Raw genomic sequence first — 15,742 nt, 5'->3', positions numbered from 1 at the left:
TTTAATTTTAGCTCTTCGAGCTCTTCGAGCTCTTCTTTGCTCGTTGTATCTTCTCTCTTCATAGTTATTGAAGCCAGCGTACGAGCCTATGGTCGCTTGCCGATTATCGTTATAAAACTCTTCTATGTATCCAGGAGGTGTTTGATTATTTTTGTATTGTCTATTGACATAGCGAATTGATTGATAATCAGTGTTTGTTTGTTGAGGGTCTTTCCAAGATTCATAGAAAGCTTGACTTTTCTGGTGACCTTGATCTATTTGATCAGTTCGATGTGTGTTGAAATCTAATTTAACATCACGCTCATCTATGCGATTGAAATCTCGTCCAGTCGTTCTCTTGTTTGTGATTGTTTTTGTAGTAGATGTTTGAATATTTCCCGGTGAATCAATATAACCATGTTGATGATCATATAGTGGCGGTAGCTCAAGTGGATCTGAAAATTGACCAGAATCCATAGATGTTTCGTCCTCTTTGGTTTCGAAAATTTCCCATCAACTAGCTCTCCTTTGGTGCTTGGATTTGAACTGGTGTCTGACTCTTTGTTAAATTTGGTGTAAACCATGGGCATCCCATCAATAGAGTCAGAGTCAACAATTGGTTCTTTATTCTCGTCATAATCAGGATCATTTTCATTATTAAGCGAGGAAAACCTGCCAGACTTGGTACAACATCTTTCACAAAACAAAGACAAACAACAGTTTTCTTTGCAGCATCTTGGTATGAACAACCACAAGCACCAAATAAGAAAGAGCAGAACGAGTATAACTATGAGCAGAATGATAACCCACCATGGAAATTCGCTCTTATCTGGCGTCTTTATTGTATCAGTTGACACGCACTTAATCAGAATTTCTTCAACTTTGACATTAACTTTGTCAAGTTGCAGAACAAAATCATTATCTACATTTCCATTTGGTAAGATATGTTTTGAAGATTTTTCTTGAACTGTACAAGTTATGTCATTACTATTGGGGATTTGCCACTCAAATTGTGTCTTGTTTTCATCTTTTGATATTATCTTTGTAATAATAACATCAGATTCAGGGATTATAAACTTCTCAGCGATTATTTCAACGATATTTTCTACTTTTGAACAGTCTTTCTTAAACTGTTCAATGTTTTCATCTATTATTAAACAGTATGAAGCACTCGCTTTGATTTCACTTTCTTGAAGGATGACAGTAAATGTATTATAAGCCTCTTTTCCACAGCCATCTTTAGCAACTAAATTGAATTTCTCAAGTTTATTAGTCGAAATTTGATTTCGCTGTTCGTTCAGTGTGTATACACCGCATATCTTCTCCTGGTTCACTTTCATCCAACTTGTTTTGTCGAGCTGGCGATTTTGATTATCTTTTATACACAGTGTCAGGTTTGACATACCTCCATCTTCATCGTCCGTAAAAGCATTTTCTGGTACGGAAACCTCGAAAATCTCACCTTTTCTTAGCTGAATGAAATCGATTATATCTTTATTGATAACTGGAGCTTTAGATTCGGAACATTTCCCTTGAACTATTGTTTCTGCCTCTCTAAATAGAAACAAATCGTTCGATATGGAACTTATACCATTTCCATCAGTAGATTTTGATTGCGTCTCTCTAATTAAAACACAATCACATGATTTCTTCCTTGCGTTGCAAAAGCTGAATTTAAAACTTTCAATTTCATTCAACGAGCTTGATGAGCGAGCTAGTCCCAAATTATTGAGCGGTCCTCTTCCAAAAAAGCTTGCGAGCAATTTAATAATTTCTATTTCGTAATACACGTTAGGTATTGAAGGATCACCTAAGATTGTGGACTTGATATTCATTTGATAGTCGAGAACAGGCTCTTCACCAATGACATAAACACAAAGAGGTACTTTCAATCCACGGTCCTGCTCGTTTTTCCTCACAAACAACGTATAGTTGAAGGCTTTGGGTTGGTTTTGGTTGTCACTGAATCTAATATATCCATAAATTGATTGTGATGTTTTATTCAATTGAATCCAAGAATCTTTCCCAACATCTTTGCCATCTACCTTCAATAATTGCAACTGAAAATCTCGAGTTGACAATCCTTCCTGGTTGAAGAATGTGTCTTCAGCCATTTTGACGTCCATATGCTCACAATATGTTACGTTGAATTCCAATTTTTCGAGTTTCGATTCTGGAGGTGGAAAAGGGGGCTTTGTGCAATCCCCTTTTCTCTCTATATTGATGTCTTGTAGCTCTATATTCATAATTTTTAAAATGCTTGTAAGTTCTGATTCGCCATTCTCGTCCAATTTGGAGATAATTTCTTCAACTGACTTCAAGTCACATGCATTGATATCCAAGGTACAATACCCCAGATTTAGGGTGTATTTGCCAGATGTTTGCTCTTTGCTAATTACTGCAATATTATCTTCAGTACTGAAGTATTTTTCTAGCTCACTCTTGATGCGGTACACATCTTTTTGATCAATTTTTTCTCCTGCTGGTTTCTCGATGTCGACAGAAAATTCAACACCAAACTCGTCTTTGCATTTCTTCAAAACTTCAACTTCAATATTGATAGGTTTAGTGTTGTTGCATTTGTCTTGAGCTTCCAAAACGAAATTGTAAATACCTGGAAGAAAGTTTTGATAAGACACAACGTAAATGCAATCATCAACTAATCCAACAAAATCGCTGTTTGGTGAAGTATCTCTTCTCATCAAAGACAATTTCAAGTTTTTTATGTCCCCGTCTTCTTTGTCGACAAAAATGTCATTTTCTAAACAATACAATCTGCTATGACAACAAGAATCGACTGCCAGTTTAATAGAATCTTCTGCTGTTTTTGGGACTTCGTCAATGGTGTACCGCTTGGTAAACTGAATGTCTTTGAGCAGAATGTCAGGAGAAAGTTTGTCCACCAATTCTGACGATGGATTTCCATCGTCGTTTTGTAATTGTTTCTCGGATGTTTTGATTTCATTATCTTCAGGAAGACAGACAGTTTCGTCAATTTTACAAATGGAATAGATCATTTGATAACTGCTTTCATCACTTGCAAGCTTTTTAAAGTCAACTAAGCGATAATCATCCAAAGAATTACTGCTATTCATGGAAGCAATGTTGCGCAGGATCACTATTTGAATTTCAACAAAAGGAGCATTGGTGCCCAAATTATTCTGGAAAGTTATCGTTGTACTGTAATAAGAATCGCTTGATTTTTCCTCGCCAGTCAATATGAGAATTGTTTCTATCGACTTTCCTTCAGTATCGGCGATGAGTAAAAGAAAGTTTAACGGTGTTTGGAGTAGACTTTCATAAACTTTAGCAGTAGGTATTGCTATTATAGATTTCGTCTCTTCGTTAAGTTGCACCCAGGACGTTCTATCAAGTGAAGATCCATCCTTGTTTTTCAATTGAATGGACATTGAATATAAATCTCCGTCTTCTTCATCTTTGGCCAGACTCCTTGGAAGCTGATAGATGAAATGCCCGCATGATTTGATCACTATTGTGTAGTTTTTCATAGCTGTAGGAGGTCGGTTTTCACATTCCGTTTCAATGTTTTGTATGCTATCAGGAGAAAATGCTGCTACTATATCATCTGATGGTTGAAGTTCATTATTCAGTAGTTTTTCAGTTATATTCTTCAAAAAGCTGCTGTCACATTTTTTACCAACAATGCAAATTTTCCAATCAATTCTGTATTGAAACGGGTCCGTCGAAAGTCTCTGAAAATTGTAAAACGTTAGATTTCCCCCGTTATCATTGACGATCTTTCGAATGTTATTTAGTGCTTTACTGATGAAATAACCGTCTGGTAAATCTTGACTTTCCAATGTTTGAATCACTATTGAATAATCAGCTGTCTTCGGAAAAGTTTTAACCTCTGGTACCGTTAGATTGTAGAAGTATTTGGCTGGGGTATTTGGTTGAAACGCGAAAAATACAAGGAAATGAGATTCATAGATTGTTGGGGCATCATTCCAGATTTGTGTTGTTGGGAAAGCTTCAACAGTTAATTCATCTTTGTTGAAATACAGGAAATAATCACGAGGAAATTCGTTTCCATTTTTGTCAGTGAGTTTATAATCAAGTTGATTTTTAAGATATTCACCAAACTGCTGGACGAAGCTGTATCTATAATATTCACAATATTTCACCTTTAATAATTCAAAAGGAGGATTATATGGGTAAATTCCGCCGCACTTCGAATCGAATATTTCAGCGTTTGCATCTTCGACGTTTACGATGCTCTCAAATATACTTTCTGCTTTTGACTTATCCATCAGCTCAAATGGTGCAATTTGGAATGGGTCACATTCTTTGCATTGGGATACTGTAAAACGTATTTTATCACCAACATTGAAGGTTTGGAAGTAAAATGTTTTGTAGGCTTCTACTTGGTTTGGTCGAACATAGTTGCTAACGGCCTTAAGGATTTCTATTTTGATCACTGAAATAACCTCACTTTGAAAATCTTCTGCAATTGTTCCAACAACATTAAAATTGTAGCCTGGATTAGGTAGTTGTTTTCCAGAATGTTTGACTTTCATTTTCATAGTTGATGACAATCCTCCACTGTCTGTAGCTACGAGCTTAAATTCATATCCTCCTTCAGGCTGATTTTCAATGCTTTCTTTATTCACAGAGCCCACGAAGAATTGAGTCTTATTGAGAACTATCCAGTGATCTTCAGGAACAGCTTTTCCATTTACGAACATCATCTCTACAACCAGATTCCTTGTTTTTCCATTTATACCATCCACAAAAGCATCCTCTTCTAATGGAATTTCGAAAGCACCACAATCTGGCATAAGAACTTCTACTGGTGTTTTTGGGTCAGGTGGTGTATTTGGAGGCTCTCCACAACCTTCAGTTGTCGTGATATTTATGAACTTGAAAAATTCGTACTTTTGTAAGAACTGTTGGAAGTCTTGATTTAATTCACCATTTGATTGAATAAGACTGCTTATGGTTGTCCTCATGGTGTTGAAATATTGGATACCATTTTTATTTTGATAGAAAGTATATAGAGCAAAGCAATCTGTCCAAAGTATTGACCAGACAGAGTTGTCTAATGGTTGCCGTTTGTACCACACGATTTCGATATTGGATGTTTTTATGTAGCTTGTAATCAATTGAGAAAACTTTGACAATATATCAACATCAGGATAGACTGCTCGGTATTTTGATATCAAGGTCGTATTTATAAGGCAGATGGTTTCATTTAGATTGTCAGTTATTGTTTTGTTCGGAAAGTTGATCTTGATTCCAGTTGAAGTTTTTTGTCCACTTTGTGGATGAGTTGCAGTCACTTCCATTTGAAAAGATGAAGATTGCATTAGGTATGAGACTGCATACCCATAAAATGTTTGCTTTGCTTGATTGAATTGAATCAATGATGAAGTTGTGATGCTTTGACCACCAACAAATCGTGCTGTCATCACGAAGTTCCTGGAATCCATCTGTGTAGATGCAACGAAGAGATTTGAAGGGATATGGTAAGTGAATATTTCACAGTTACTTTTGTTTTCTTCCTTCGGAATTTCTGGGTTAACTGTTATGATAATGATCCCAGAACCACACTGTTGGTTAAAGATGAATGATTGAATCCAGTAGGGTGTCATTTGAGAGGATGCTGATTTGATGAATTTAGTATTTGGTATTGCGTCATATCTTTGGATTTGGAATTTGTCTAAAATGCTAGTAACTTTTCCATGGTCACATTCAGATAATTCACATTTGGTCCATATGATAACCTCTGGGTATTGAAATTCTTTGATAAATATGTTGGGAGAGTCAACTTGGTTTTGTGAATCAATCATCCCTACCAAATGCTGGTAGGTTTCGTAGAGTATTTGTGTAGTTGAAACCATTTCATTGTTAGTATTTGAATATCCTGTCACAAAATAAGCTTCATAATCTGGTATATTTCCAATGATGTTTACAATCACACTGATACTTGTTGATCTGCCAGAATAATCGAATGCTTTTAAAAGATATCTGTATCCGTTTTGAGGAGAGTTCATCTTGACTACCTCTGTGACGATCCCAAATATTGCTTGCTCCTTATTAAGTTGGATCCATTCATTACTATCGATTTCTTGGTTATTCGCATAAAATAATTTCATTTGCAAGTTTCGTGTAGAACCATCACATTCATCGTTGAACATGTCTTCGGGAATGATGTAATTAACTGGTTTGCAATAGTCGACATTCAAACGAATTTCATTCTCTTTAGCTACTGGTCCTTTCTCAATACAACAGTAACTGACAGATACAAAAGAAATCAGCAAACTCCATTGGCTCATAAAGGTTTGAAATTCTTGTTTGATTTGGCCGTTTATGTAAATGTGGTCAAAAACAAATTTGATCTTTTGGCGATTTTCTTCTGTGTATCCATTCTTGGCTGTAGAAAGAGTGGTTGATCTGAATGAGCTGGAACAGTTACTCCAAACCATTGTAAAAGTCGAATCCACTCTTTGAAAACTGAGAACTTTGATGTTTACTTCTTGATCGTTGTAATATTTTTGCAGCATTCTGATCATCTCTGTTAAGACATCGATATTCTGTGTGCTTTCTGTCAAGTATTTGTAAGTGAAACTCATTGTGATTGGACAATCTGTCGTGAAAGGTTCATCACTGATGACTGCTTCAAAGGCTAAGCTATTTGTGACTCCTCTGCCATTGGTGACCTTAAGTTGAAATTTTTGGGACGCCAATCGACGATAGTTTCGTCTAATCGCAACACCGTATAATTGTAAAGATGTTGGATTTATTTGAAGCCAGGATGATTTTGAGACAAGCATTCCATTCTCATTCATTAGTTGAAGTTGCATATTTGACATCCCTCCGTCGACAGGGTCATAGAATAGGTCATATTTAAGTTGATAAGAAAAAACTTGACAGAATGTTATCTGTGGTAAGGTTATGTTATAATTGATCACGACTTCTGTCTTTGGCTGGCATGTTGTGCTGATTAAAATATTCTTTAAATCCATAAAGTCTCTAAATTGTTTGACAAAGTTTTGATTGAGTGATCCATCTGAGAGAGATCTCATGCTTGCTGTAGAAAGATAGATGTTTGATTGACAATCTTGTTGCAATACAGACCAGATCATCAGGCGATAATTCAAATTCCCATAAGTCACAGTGTAGCTAAAAGTGACGATTTGATTTGAAGTAATGGTGTAATGAAGCTTGAACTTTTGTATTAAGTATACTGTTTGGCTGACAAAGACTTGACCTGGTGATCCTCTATAAATATAGATAAAGGAAAATCTGAATGGAGATAAGTTGAGAGTACTCTTGATTATATTCACAGTGATTGCGATATTTGTTTCAAGTCCACCAGAGTCTTGGGCGTAAAGATAATATGTGAAACTGTAGGTGGTGAGTGATCTAACAAAGGAATTTGCAACTGCATAAATGTTATATGAAACATTGTCCACGTTAATCCAACTGTCAATGAACAAACTTGCGCGATTAGAATTCCTCATTGTGACATGCAAAGAATAAGTCCATCCATCCTCAAAGTCGTAAAATATTGTATTTTGGTAGATTTGGCTTGAATACCCGTAGTAATAAACATCCATTTGCAGAGACGCTGTTCCAGGATACACAATAGGTGGTAAGTTTTGACATCTTCCACTAAACATAGGAATGACTTCGTTGACTTGAATTTCACTGCCAAACGACTGGAGGAACTCGCTGCGAATCGTTTTACGATCGTTTTGATAAAGTTTTAACAGTATTTTCACAATGAAGTTGTAGTAGTCAACCATGAGTGCTTTTGAATTAGTCTGATATTCAACTCTCCTGTAGACATCAGAACAAAAAGACCAGAAGAATGTTACTTGTTTCATTTGTGAATCTATTTGAAAATCTACCGCTCCAATTTCTTCAGTTTTGATTTGGAAGTAGATGGCCATCTTCGAAATCAGCATTCTCATCAGAGAAATTGAGCTCATAGTTAGTTGATTAAGAATGGTTAATGACATTTTCAATTTACATTCTTCGAGGATACTGAAAGGACCAGTGATTTTTATTTTCATCTCGGTTGAAGCTGTTCTTGACGAAGAATCCGTTGCAATGACTGAGAATGAATATCCTTCAGCAGGCTGGTTTATTGCCACATTTGCCAATGTATTGATATGGAACTTTTGGTCTTGCTGTTTGAATAATATCCAGTTATCAAATGGCTGACTCAAGGTAGACTGAAAGCTGAGTTGAAGTTTTCTTGTATTTCCATCCTCCAAATCATAAAATGTATTTTCTGGCACCACGAAATCCATCCATCTACACATACTAATTGAAATCGTTTCTAGTTCAAATTTGAGAATAGGTGGATTCACAGCATCTTCGCTACAAGGAAGATCATATTCACCAGCAACATATAAAATATCATATTTCGGTAATAGCAATGTTTTGAGTACTTCATTCGGACGGTTTTTCTCACCTAACTTCGTAAGGATTTGATTCGAGGCTGCCCAATGGCAAGGGATAAAAGTCATTGTACAATTAAAAAATATAAACTTCTCTTTTGTTATACTTTTGACCCCAATGTCTTTGTGACTACCATTTAAGAATTGTGCTATTTTTACTGATAGTTCGAAATTTTTTTTCATCTCGCTCGTTTCTTGTGTTGTCATACCAACCACATAGAAAAACTTTGGTTCGTTGATCTCCTCGAATATAATAACTAGGTCAACTTTTGATGTTAGACCAGTTTTATCACGAGCTGTTAAAATGAGTTTCTTCTTCTCTTGATTGAAAAGAGTAGCTTCGAACAAGGTTGGATACCCTGTCAGTGTTTGTTTTGTTACATCATATGCCATCCAGTTGTATACAATGTTGACTTCAATGTCTGTATCTGTTGTCAGAAAAACATCAAGACTTCTCGTATTTCCATCTTCTGTGTCTGTAAACTGGTCCACTGGAATCTGATACACAAATCCTCCACAAATCGGTAAATGAACTTCTAAAGGGTTGTCTTTTGAAGTTGGTGGGTTAATATCTGTTTTACAAACATCTGCGATATTGAGACCAATCTCCAATACGTCGAATTCTGACAAAGCGTCACTGAAGTCTTGAACTGGTTGGTTTTCTCCTTGTATGATGTTACTTTTCAAAATTTGAAGAGCAGCTTCGTTAATGCAAGATGTCACCATTAGACAGTTTTGCCATCGAATCCTGTAAATGTCATTATTTGCTTCAAAACCTGAAATACTCATAGCTGCGTCGGAACCAAAGAATCTGTTGACCCCGTCAGAAAACTTCATTTTGATATCAATTGGACTCGTGAGTTGGCTGTCTTTTAGTTTGATTTTACTTTCGAAGATATAAAAAGAGTTGATTTGAGCCCTTCTAACCGTAACTAGAACGTCACCATCGGCATGCATGTTGTTTGAGTCGATTGCTCGAACACTGACATTGTATTTCAAGCTTTGTGTAGCCGAGAAGATGTTTGTTGGGACGATGCCAATGAACTGGTGACTTGAAGAATCTACTGAAATCCATGAGGACTCGGCGTTCACGAAATTGTTATCAATTTTTGTCACCAAATAAGTCAATTTTACGTCTTCTTCATCCACGAATGATTTCGAGTCAAAATTTCTTCGAAACGTTTTGCATGTTTCGATGGTGAATGGTTGAAATGGTTTGACGTATTCTGGTTTATTTTTTGGAATACACTCGTCTCCTATTCTTACTTTTTGAAAATTTTGAACTTGCAACTGAACGCTCATTGATGATTTAAGTGATTCGCTTGGTTGGCCATTTTCAATAGCTTTACTTTCAACTGCTTCAATGACTTTCCTATCACAGGGAGAGAACTTTGCTTTGCATGTTGAAAATGTAAAAGAAGTGAGCTTCCCAAAGGTGCTGTATTTATAGCCATAAAAATCGTCTATATTCCATTCCAAGTATTCGGTCAACAGTTTTGATGTTTTAACTAGATTATCCACTGTATCAAGCTGTTTAGGCCTAGCATATCTCATTTTGAAGGTCACACTAAACGCTTTCTTGTTTTTAGTAATAAAGATTTTGAATGATGTTTCAGCAAATTTCATTCCTGCATTTTCTGCTGTTATTTTCAATGAAACCACACTTGGCAAGTTGTCATTGTTTTTATCCACCAAAATTCCATAGATCGTCTGCTCCTCTTCATTGAATTGAATGAAGAAAGTGTCCGGAATCTGCTCACCATTCTCCAAAGTCATCTTTAGTTGCAAAGCCCTTGTGTTTCCGTCATTTGAATCTTTGAATGTGCTTTCTGGAATCTGATAAATCAACGGTCCACAAAACCCAAGGTTTTGGTCGGGAATCGGATTTTCAACAAATGGTGGGTCAACATCACAAACACCAAATAATTTGAAAGATAAAGCCAGAATGAAAAAGTCTGTTTGGAACGATTGTCTGAATTCATCTTTAATCGCATCTCCATCGAACACATGCGATTTGAGACGTTCTATTTTTTCATTTTTGCATTCATCTCTTGTTATTGTACAGTTGGACCATTCAATAATGTGCACAGAATCTTTCCCATAACCAGATGATACTTTTTCAGTTTTGAAAATTTGAAAAGTATTATCGGTTTCTCTGTCACCAAAAAATTCTTTGAACCTTCGACGAACGAAACTGTACAGCTCTACATAATTTTGAAAGTCATTTTTGAGAATTCTGAACTGAAATGTGAAGATATGGGACGGCTCCTTCTCCTCTTTTTGAACTTGGACAATAAAAGAGTCGATAGCTTGATTTCCACCAATATCAGTGGTTTTCAATTCAAAATTGTAGCTATTTAAATCACTTTCTGATGCAACAATTGCTATGATTTGAGTTGTCTCCTGAAAATGTAACATTTCTGTTTGTCCGAATTGCAGTCCAGAAAAATGAATGGAAACATCCAGATTCCTTGTATTTCCTTGTTCGACATCATTGAAGGTATTAGCAGGAATGTTGAAAATAAACGTTGCACAAGTTGTAACTGACAAATCTTGTAAAGGATTTGAGACTTCTGGTGGATTGTCCTTGTCACAGGGAGGTTTGATAACTTCTTCCACATTCAACACTTCAAATTCTGGTTTCAAATCAAGAAGTGCGTTCAAGGATGTTGATGTGGCCAGAAGTTTGTTTTTGTAAAAATTTAAGTTAACAAAGTCACATTGAGGTGTCGACCATGTACAATTTCCGAACTTTATGACTTGATTCCCATCAGAAGAAGTTTGTGAGCTGACCATAGAAAATCCATTGTCGTTATCACCAAAATAGTTACCAACTTTAAAAGCTAATGCCAATCCTGGACTATGGTTGAAGCTTGTTGACTCTGCCGTGAACTTGGTTGTTATGGAGATACTGTAAGGGATTGTTTTTGAATCATCCGACACAATAAATTTAACGACAGTTTCTGTAGAAAGGTTTGATGAATCAGTGACTACTAATTTATATGTGATTTCTCTCTGGAGTGGTGGATTGTATGTCGAAGGTAGCAATCCATAGATGATCTTAGTTGCGTCGTCGAATTGAATAATGTCAGTGCCTGTGAGCTTTCTCCCTTGCTCATCTTGAAGTTGAACGTCAAGTTTTGACAAATCGCCGTCTTCATCTTTAAAAGTATTATTTTCTATTCGATAAACTGTTACGCCACAGTAAGAGAGGGTAATTGGACGAATTGGTCTGATTTGAACTGGAGGATTCAAAGTACAGCTTGTCACGTTTTCTATAATTTTCTCGATGCGAAACTCTTCGTTCATTTCATTGATCAGTTCTTGGGTTATGTTTTGATTGTTTCCATCGACAAACATTTTTGTTCGCAGAAACTCGATCATAGGGAAATTGCAATAATCCAACAGTAAACTCCACTGGATCTCGGCATAACCATTTCTGCTTTGAAATTCTTTGATAGTATAATAATTTATGTATATCAAGTCTTTGTATTCGGACCCAAACACTCTGTGTAATTTGGTGAGAAACAGCTGTATCTGTTTTGGAAAGATCCAATTAGAAATTTCATTTACGTACATATAAAAAGTAACCTTGTATTTGTTCACTGGTCGTGTACTTTTGCTCAAAATGAAAGCATAATTTGTGCCCATTAGATCTTCCAAAAACCTTGCATGCATTGAAATAATAACCTGTCCGTATAATCTACCCTCTACAGTTGGACTCGCTATAATTGGCGAGATGTCAAATTTTCCGTCAAGTGGTCTTGATAAATACTCATAAAACGCATCAGTTGCAAGCAAATATATTTTCCATTGATCGTTTTCAATTTGTGATCCACAAAAATCTATTATCTTGATATCCTGATTGAGTTCCCTGACAGCAATTGTCAATTCAGATGGATTGATATCTTCCCGCGTCAATGCATTATTTGGCATAGCAATTTCAATCACTTTCGTTTGATTCAGTGTATATCTGACCGTTTTCTCGTCATACGTCCAAAATCCAGCATTTTTGTTTGTTCCAATGGAATCGACAGGTTTGATTGCAGCGATGCAATTAGAGCTAATTGCTCTCCACTTAAATGATATGACTTCAACTTCAATAGTTTTTCTGAGATTTTCAACGTTACGAGTGTAAGTAGGGATGAGATTTTGATCTTTAATTTTGTTGATATGCTGTTCGATGAGCCTTGTCTCGCATGTGCTAGCGTCGATGTCGCAGTCAATTATTTCAAGTTCTGTTCTATTCTTTCCAATGGAGATTGATCTTGTCGTTAAACTTCTCCCGCTCCAAAGGTTTTCAGATACCAAGTTTTCATAAAAGTTGTAAATGTCATAAAAAGACAAAGCAGCCTCTGAATGGACATGTTTTAGTGTAAAATTGAAAATGACTTGGGCGTCCTTCGGTTTTCCAGAAAAAACTATATTGAAATTATCATCGACAAACGATCCCTCTGTATCCTTAACCCTCAAAATGTAAAAGCGCTCCTCTTCAGTTTTGCCATTCTTTTGTTGCGTTTCCCCAAACACTGGTATTATATAGAGTGTTGAATTAATCAATTGTATTGGGTTCTTTTCGTCAGCTTCGAAACTTTCAGCAGATGCATTCAAAAGCTCTAATGTAAGTTTCCCATCACCTAAATCTCCATCCTCTACGTCCGTATAAGCATCTAATTCGATCGGGTATTCTTTCGCTGAGCAATAAGAAACTCTGATTTCTTGTATCTTTTTCTTTGCTTGTGGAGCTGCACAGTCAGTCCTATTGAAGTAGAAAATTATCAATTTGTAATTTTCCTTATACTTAATATATTTTGGGATTTTCAGCAATATTTTTACTGCACTACTCCTATGCCCCGATGCAAATTTTTTTCCGTAAGCGGCCCAAGCCCTGATTTAGCGGCCCAAGACCTGAATTACCGGCCCAAGACCTGGGAAACTTTGCGACTTTTGAGACTTGCTTTTTTGGAAAAAGAAGATGATCAAACCGTTATATTCCCATGGAAAAGTACTTCAATTTAATGATCTTATTTGATAAATGTGTTCTACTAGTTTTTTATAACTTTTTAGGCCAATAATTCAGGTCTTGGGCCACTATAAGTTCTAAAATCATGGCAAAAAAGCAAGTCTCAAAAATCGCAAAGTTTCCCAGGTCTTGGGCCGGTAATTCAGGTCTTGGGCCGCTAAATCAGGGCTTGGGCCGCTTACGGAAAAAAATTTGCTGCCCCGATGCGTCTTAAAGCAATACCTTATACATACATACAATAAACATATTCTGCAAAGGTTCTCCTATAAGCATAAGTATATTCAAAGGCGAAAAATAGACTCTTGATTATAAGGAACACGTAAAGTTAAGTGATGCTCACCTTGAATAGAAGATAAAAATCCAAAGAAGGTAACCCAAAATATTTGTCATGACCGTACCGGAACCTCTTCAATCATTTTCAAAGAAAGAAGTGACTTTGAATTGAGTTGGCTGATTCGTTTTATGGTCAAAAGCGATATTGAGCCTGACAAACAATCATTCAGATCGCCGGTATGGGAGAGATTTTAAATAATTGATAGATATGTGTACAATTTACGTTCCTCAAATCTTAGCATGACACTTTTGCAAAATAAAAATGTTTTAATCTTTGATTAGCTTCCTTTACGGTTTAGCCCTTGGGTACTTCTTTCACATCTATTTAGGTTATTTGCGTCCTTTTATTCAATTTAGCAGAATTTAGGTAAACTTTTGTCTGTCACTTTTTGGAACACAAATGATGAATCAATTCTAGTCTTCTGAACACATTTTTAATAAGTGATCGAGTAAATCGAGCAAAAATTATAAGAGTTACAGTTCTTCATGCATGATTCTCATTTTGGGACATCCCTATTTCATTAACCTAAATTGTTGCTCTAGTGAGGATCAAATGTAGAACTCTATTTGCATCTCTTTTGACGGAGTATTTGAATTCCATCCTTATTATCGGCATTTTTTTTTACAAATTTACATTAAATATTTGTAATAATATGTACAGTAGAACCTCCAATTAGCGGACACTCTAAAAGGCGGACACCTCTGATTAGTGGGCAAAATATTTTTTCCCGGCCGTTTCCTAGTCAAATCCTTGTAAAAAAGTCTCCAAAAGGCGGACACTCAATTAGCGGACACCTCCATTTAGCGGACAAAAACTTTTGCACGGAATGGTCAAAAACCTGTTTTTTTCCTCAAATTAGCGGACATCGAGGAAAACATAGTTTCAAACATTAAGATACAAGTAATAAGTGATTTTAAACCATTCATTTCAAGCATTTTTTTTTTTTTTTTTCCAAATTTTGTTTACAAAAATTCAGTTTTTATAGCTCTTAAGGCTCTTTCCCAACCCTGAAGTTGACTTTGTTATTTTTAGTATTTTTATACTTTTCTTAAACGATTGAAAAAAAGTAGTTTGTTGTGTTTAAATAACTTTTCTCGAGTCTTTTCATGTTCCTATGTCTTTAGGGAAATGCCTAAAACCATAATTTCATGTTTGCAACCTCCTAGTACGGTTTAATTTCGAAATTCGAGCCTGAAACTCAAAACCCTCCAAAAGACGGACACCTCTTATTAGCGTACACTGATCCGATTCCCCGATGATGTCCGCTAATTAGAGGTTCCAGCTGTATTTCAATATTGCTTTAGGGATTTTACCGATGAGTAACTTTTGCGAACCTTTTGCTTTTGCTTTTGCTAACCCTATCTCGGTAGCCCAATGTTACAGCCGTTTGGAAAGAATGCATTGCCTAAATCACACTAGGGATGAAAATCGCCTGTTTGTTTAATTGTTCAATGGGTTCTCACCGGGTCTGTATCACAGAGTTAAAAAAGAGAGAAGAAATTAGCAAACATCGGAAATAAGGGTGCGAAGAGTGTCCGTCCTCTTTTGTAAAGGTCAACCTCGCGGAACAGTGAAATATGATGAAAAAACTATGGAAAAAAGTTGCGAAATTAGTTTTTGAATTTGTAGTTATCGTGGTTCTCATTTCAGCAGTCTATACCTAAAATTTGAGGCATTCGTTAAGAAATAACATGGCAAAATAAAAATCAGTGTTCACTTATCATTATTTTATGTTGATTGTTCTCTATTGAATTTCAAACTTTAAACAACCTTCTCCAATAATGTCTCAAAATCATATAACTATCCTTTATATTTATCATTACTTTCGAACTTAAAATGTGAGGATGCGCCTCACGAAAAATCTTGGATCCCAAGGATAGGACCCTAGCTACTAGTAGTGGCGCCCTTACTTACCCTGCAATAAAAAAATTCATTCAATGACTGAAATATCTCTATTTAGTTGTCGGCAAAAAGGCG

At 36.0% G+C, this 15,742-nt stretch overlaps 1 protein-coding gene across 1 annotated transcript; it reads right to left on the bottom strand.

Moving 5' to 3' along the window:
- Positions 1-18: 18 nt before the first annotated feature.
- LOC136815589 (uncharacterized) lies at positions 19-13,849 on the bottom strand. The gene is made up of 2 exons (XM_067072044.1): positions 13,772-13,849; positions 19-13,167 (listed from the first exon to the last, which is right to left on the bottom strand). The coding sequence occupies exons 1-2, from the start codon at positions 13,819-13,821 to the stop codon at positions 306-308; spliced, it is 12,912 nt and encodes a 4,303-aa protein (XP_066928145.1). The 5' UTR covers positions 13,822-13,849; the 3' UTR covers positions 19-305.
- Positions 13,850-15,742: the final 1,893 nt, after the last annotated feature.

Source organism: Clytia hemisphaerica, unplaced genomic scaffold (genome assembly GCF_902728285.1).
Source record: "Clytia hemisphaerica strain Z4C2 unplaced genomic scaffold, Clytia hemisphaerica genome assembly, whole genome shotgun sequence".
Lineage (NCBI taxonomy): Eukaryota > Metazoa > Cnidaria > Hydrozoa > Leptothecata > Clytiidae > Clytia > Clytia hemisphaerica.
Note: the sequence above shows the minus strand (reverse complement) of the source record. Positions and strands in the feature narration are given on the sequence as shown.

Excerpts from the sequence above, each read along its gene's own strand:
- LOC136815589 (XM_067072044.1), bottom strand. The coding sequence starts at position 13,821 with ATGACAAATATTTTGGGTTACCTTCTTTGGATTTTTATCTTCTATTCA. Across the intron at positions 13,168-13,771 it reads ATTTTTATCTTCTATTCAAG|GACTGACTGTGCAGCTCCAC; the intron begins GTGAGCATCACT and ends CTACTTCAATAG.